At 38.9% G+C, this 6,342-nt stretch overlaps 1 protein-coding gene across 1 annotated transcript in view; it reads left to right on the top strand.

The window, feature by feature from the left end:
* Window positions 1–3,915: 3,915 nt before the first annotated feature.
* st6galnac5 (ST6 (alpha-N-acetyl-neuraminyl-2,3-beta-galactosyl-1,3)-N-acetylgalactosaminide alpha-2,6-sialyltransferase 5) overlaps window positions 3,916–6,342 on the top strand; it is a gene marked incomplete at its 5' end in the record, with an annotated part of 87,880 nt that continues 85,453 nt past the window's right edge. Inside the window, 2 exon segments of the mRNA NM_001172277.1 lie at window positions 3,916–4,106; window positions 4,772–4,948. Of these exon segments, the coding sequence (NP_001165748.1) occupies window positions 4,092–4,106; window positions 4,772–4,948 (192 nt within the window).

The raw sequence follows: 6,342 nt of genomic DNA, 5'->3' as shown, positions 1-6,342 counted from the left end.
CCTAGCCTGACTCCTTCCTATACAGAAGGAAGGCTAGACTCGATCAATCGATCGTCGCATAGTGGATGCTGCTCCATCCTTCGTTGTATCGTCATAGTTCAATTGACAGGAAGCCAAGTTTTAGCAGGTATTTTTTATTAAAGCATTTAAAATACTAAGTGGTTTGCAGGATAGAGCAGTTACTGGTGCAGGGTAGAATAGCTTTTTTACTTAAAAAATTTTAGTGTTACTTTTCCTTTAACCTGTAGAGTTCCAGTTGGGAGTTTATTAACTTTATCCATTTATTTAAAGTAGGAGATAGGGGACCCATCCAATGTAGGAGCACAGTTTGTTTTGGATAAAACAAAAGAGCCCTCATAAGAGATCTGGAGGCTGTCTTGGGTAGTAGGGAGTCCCCCAGGCCCAACACGCATGTAACATTGTTCATTTTTACTTTGAATTGCTTATTAAAGCCTTTATATCACCATTCTTGTCTTAAGCATTAAACATGCTTTTATCTAGCTACCTAGCACATAGCCTCCTCACAGTCAGTACTACAGCTGTGATTAGTCCTGATAGCAATCCTGACACTGCTATATGTTACCACTTCTTGTTAATATGGGCACATGGTTGGGATGCATTTCGTCCTGTGCTCTCTTGCGGTGGAACACATGAGAAGGCCACCGCAGGGGAACACAGGACGAAATGCTCATCTGTACGAGCCCTAAAGGGGCAGTATACTTCCTGTTTTAGCAGTAGTATAAGAAATACTTATTGTTTTAATAAGGAAAAATGTATGTGTTTTGTTATTTCTTGTACTAAACAGGGCAAAATCTGAAATTTAAACTACATGCACCTTCTACATCCTGGTTTGTACTAACACAATGAAAACAAACCAGCAGTCCACTGGGAAATCTATTTATAATGAGCTGCTCCTTATGTCAAAACCTAACAGGCTGCTGCTGGGGGATAAATAATTTTGTCCTGTTTATTGCAATAAATAAAATAAAAACCATACATACTTCCTTATTAAAAATAGGCAACAAGATAAGTTCAGTACACACCTAATTAATTGAACTAATACTGAAAGTGAAAGGAAGTATTTTGCTATTTTATAGGATAGTTTTCTATTTTTTAAGTCACCTGATATCTCTTAATTTGAAAAACATATAAATAATACTCTGTACAAGGTTTATGGAATATTACGGATTGTTTTCGATTATTTTATATTATAAAACCATAATTGTAGAGGGCACAATAGTGCACTGTACATAGGCAACTGTTTCCTTTGTATGTGCAGTAAAACTTGTACTTTGTCCACAGTCCAGGCTCTGTATGCATTGCCCTATGTTTTATGTCTCCTACCCAAATGTGAAGGTACTTCACAGCCCCACAGCATGCACTGAAGAGCTGCAGTTCCTAGGTGGCACTTAAACAGTACTAGCAAGAAACACTGTTATCCCTTCAGCAAGCATCTACCAAATAGCATACACTGTAGAAGATAGAAAGATAATTCAAGGCTACATAGTTTTCTACTGTAGCCAGTAATACAAAGGGATGTATTAGTTGTTCTTTGTGTGCCTTAAAGGGATTCTGTCATGATTTTTATGGTGTACTTTTTATTTCTAAATTACACTATTTACATAGCAAATAATTCAACATTTTATTCCTGAACCAACAAATGTATTTTTTAGCTGTAATATTGGTGTGTAGGCAGCCATCTTAGTGTATTGTGCCTGAGTCTGACCTTTCAGAAGGAGCCAGAGCTACACCTTAGTACTGCTTTCAGATGACCCATGGTTTTTCCTGCTCCATGTAACTGAAGAAGTCACAAGCTGGACTTGAGTTTTTTACCATTGCGTGCTATTCTGATATCTATAGACTGGTTTATAGCTAGATAGATAGATAGATAGATAGATAGATAGATAGACAGATAGACAGGCAGGTAGACAGATAGATAAAACAATGTTTAGCCAAAAATGTAATCTTTAGAGGCTGAATGGGTGTCTAACATAATAGCCAGATAACTACTTCCTCCTTTACAGCTCTCTAATCTGTTAGCAGTCAGTAACCAATCAGTGACCTGAGGGGGGGGAGGGAGGCATATGGGACATAAGTGTTGTAAACCAAACAAGAAAGGCTTTTGCACTTACAAGTCATCTGTGAAACAGAGGAGCTTGCTGGCACTTGCTCAGAGTGGCTAGTATAGACAGTACAGGAAGTCCTTTAAAGCCATGCTCATTGATTTACAATGCAGGTGTATGGGTGGCTTTGTTGTGTATGGGTTCAGACTCAGTACCCAATTTTCCATTGTCATCCTGGTAATTTTTGTTCCCAGCAGTGGTGGGCATGTAAGCCTATTAAACTATTCTAGCATCTACATAGTCCCAACTTTTCCCTGTGCTAGTTATAGGTGTCAAACACAGACCTCACCTGAGCAGGTAGTGGCTGTACTTGTTCCAGTGAAGTCTGCAACAGTTAATTATTAATCTCCAGAGCTACAAACAAAGAAGTGGGCTCATTAATCGTCATTTTAAATGAGTGCATTGCAATTCTTCAGACTTTTCTAATTCAGACACCCATTGCCACAAAAAAAAATATGCATTTCACAATGTAATCATATACAGTTTAATTGAGTATTATGCATTTTAATACATGCTTAAAAATGGCATCTTTTATACTCTTGGCATTTAAGTCCCTGTGCATAAAAGAGAAATTGTTCCTGTTGCACATTTTTTCACCTGTGCCATTGACTACATATGGGTGTAAATATTTTATAGATAAACTAGTTCTAAGAAATTTTGAGTTGGACTTTTTTCTACCACTTTCCTGTATGCAACTGAAAATGCAATTTAACTGCCAGAGTCACTAACCTGAGCCCCAAAAAATCAGCCTAAATGATATTATTATTATTCTCATTTTGTATTGTTTATATTTATATTCAGGACCTCTACTATGATTCATTCTGAAATGTAAACTGCTGCCAGGTTGCTAGGGTAATTAAGCACTAGAAAACAAATAGCCATTTAAATTCTAAACCTGATAGTAGCACAACAAAAATAATAATTCACAAACCATGAGAATAAAACTAGAACTACAACAAGAACTACCTATTTAAATGCTTATACCTGGTTGCTAGGGTAATTAAGCACTAGAAAACAAATAGCCATTTAAATTCTAAACCTGATAGTAGCACAACAAAAATAATAATTCACAAACCATGAGAATAAAACTAGAACTACAACAAGAACTACCTATTTAAATGCTTATACCTGGTTGCTAGGGTAATTAAGCACTAGAAAACAAATAGCCATTTAAATTCTAAACCTGATAGTAGCACAACAAAAATAATAATTCACAAACCATGAGAATAAAACTAGAACTACAACAAGAACTACCTATTTAAATGCCCATACCTGGTTGATAGGGTAATTAAGCACTAGAAAACAAATAGCTGATTAGATTCCAAGCCTGACAATTGCACAACAAAAATCATAATTAAAAAAACATGAGAATAAAATCTTACCACCCCTTGCAAAGTGTCTACCAATAACAGTAGAACTACAACAAGAACTACCCATTCAAATACCCTTACTTAGCTGGGTGGCCCCTGACACCCAATTTATTTGCAGTACACAGCACCAGTCAGTCATAATGTAAACAAGTATAAAATCCATACACTTCTCTTAAGTCAACTAATAAACAAGTAACATTGTCTCAGATCTGTAGTATTACATTTGTATGAAGCACTTGCGCTGTGGGAAAGTGTAATCTGCATGCCACCCCCAGATCTGCCAACGCATAATGTCTGTACTGTACAGTAGTGCTCTGCATAGGCTAAGCCTGCAGCTTTAGGACCCAGCGAGATCCGCCCGATAGCATTTGTGTAGATCAGACAGAGACCAAGAGGGTCCAGTTTAATTCTGTCTCTAATCTCTGCAACAGCAGCAGCACAGCTCCTACTCCCGTCTCCCCCCCAGTCCCTCCCTACTCTGTCTCGATCTCCAAACGGAGATGTCAGACTGTCTGCACAATGGCAGCAGCACATAGGAAAGTGTCGGGCTACCTTTGTGCTAGAGCCTGATCATCACAGGAGGGAGAAGGAGCCCAAGATGAAGACACTGCTGGTGAGTCAATTGTTACTTGTAATTGTGTAATGCTGTGGGGTCATTGGAGTGCTAGCCTTGCCCTGGAGAGAGCTTTGGCTCATGTACCCAGCTTGCTATCACAGTGCATGCAAGTGGTGGGATCTGGTAGAACTTTCCCAAGATAACTGCTGTTTGGCAGAGCAAGGCAGGGAAGGTTTTTACTCAGTGTAACAAATAGGAATTGCCTATGGGTTATTATGCAGTAGCACTGACATTAAAAAGTTAAAGCAGCTGTAATGTCAAGAAGCCAATGTGCATGGGAGCCAGAGGGTTCTGTAGGTGCCCAACTCTGCACAGTCCAAGTAGCTTTGTTAGGGTGACTTTTTGTGTGTAATTGTGGTTTTTAAGGCAGGGTCATCTGACCTGGGTCTCTTAAGCTCATGTTGAACCAGCACCATCCAGCATCTGCCAACAGCTGAAAGCTGGCAAGGGATGAACGAATTGTAGTCCAACGACATCTGTAGTACCAGAGGTTAGAAATTATAGAATAAAAGTGTGTCTCTGTATGCTGGAAATGTATTCAGCATGTAACATAACAAGGATGATAATTCAGTATAGTGGAGTATAGAGACTAAAAATGGATGAGCTGTTTGAGCAAGTTTGTTCGTTTCCAGTAAAAATGACTTTTATTCTTCTGTGTACAGCGCCATGGGTTGGCAGTGTTCTTAGCACTCAGCACCTTGTTGATCATGTACAGCAGCATGGGCAGTGAGAAGGATCAGAAATATCTGCGTGGAACAAACATCACAAGAGCAAGCAGACACAAGGAGTCCCTCTCTGACCCTGTCCTGGAGGGGTATATCAGCATCTCAGACCACAAGGCAAGTAAATAATGCTACAAAATCAGTTCCCAGCATGGCACTGGGCCAAGCTTCATCCTGTGATACCTTACTGCTCTCATGGTGATTGATTACCTTATCTGGTACTTTATATATTTTGTGGGCAAGAGCAGAGCAGAAGCTGTAAAGCAGCATTGATTTTCTTTTTGACATGCTGAGAAACTTGTTCATGTGCTGTTAGATCTGCTTGGGGTTGCAGCTGATGGATAATGCTTCAGGTCAAGTCCCTGGCCATTTCTGAACCTCAGGTTGGGTTAGTCTGTGTGTGACTGAGGGATTTGGGATATATCTTTTCATGGTGGCATTGGCCTTTAAACTGGGAAGTCAAACAGTGCATTAAATCCCAGCAATACAAAGCACATGCTAATCTCTCCGATAGAGCAGTTCGCACAGCATGTGCACTGAGAGTTAAAAGCAACAGGGATCTCACAACGATATGTTTCCATGCCATTTTGTCCTGCTTATTATGTGATATTTGCCTGCCTCTCGCTGTCTGCCGACCTAAGGGACCTCCCCCGCTCATTATTGAATTTGACAGCTTTTTGCAAAAAAGCCAGGGGGGATCTTGTAATTGAGTGCAATCCAGCTTTGTTTCTCATTTTATGAAACAAAAGAAATGGAAGGTTTCACTTGCACTTTTCAACAGAAGCCAAATTATGTTTTTTTTATTGTAGTGCTTTTTGTCTGTTGTTCTGTGTCACATTCATTTGTATTGTGCTGAAACAGCAGCACTGAATTGTGTTCTAATATTTTAACCTTAAAATTGCTAAAGGGAGTGTATATGCTAAACTGTAATAATAATAATACTAAGAGAGACTGGTAAATGATAACCTACATTGCCAGCATGGAACGGATATTACACGACTTGCTTGCCCAGTTTTTACTACTGATTTTGGAGTTAGTCAATGTTATTAGCTGCTGGCGCTAGTTATCTAAGCTGTAGTGTGTGCCAATCTGTGCCATTCCATAGAGATACAGAATCTGCTCTGCTGTTAAGGTTCTGTTAAGGAGTCCTTATTCTGTTCATATTAAAGGGATGCTATGCTTATACTATAAACTGTAAAAGTGTAAAGGAAATTGATTAAAGATTGTTTTTGAAAATAAGAGTGCAGTTCTTGATGCTTGTGTGTGTTAATTTAGTTCTCTCAGAAATCAAAAGTGTTGTGCAGATTGTCTTCAGACAAATATTACTACATATTGTCAACCTTTCCCACCCACAGTATTCCTCAGCACTGGCACTTTACACAAAGTAGCTGGGTAACATAATAGAACAACCTAATAAAACGCTAATGAAGATTCTTAAAGGAATACTGTCATGGGAAAAGCTTCTCCAGCAGACTCCTGCATTGAAATCTGTTTTTCAAAAACACAAACAG

The sequence above is a fragment of the Xenopus tropicalis genome, chromosome 4 (genome assembly GCF_000004195.4).
Source record: "Xenopus tropicalis strain Nigerian chromosome 4, UCB_Xtro_10.0, whole genome shotgun sequence".
NCBI classification, from domain to species: domain Eukaryota; kingdom Metazoa; phylum Chordata; class Amphibia; order Anura; family Pipidae; genus Xenopus; species Xenopus tropicalis.
The sequence above is the reverse complement of the archived record's forward strand: the minus strand, read 5'-3'. Positions and strand labels throughout refer to the sequence as shown.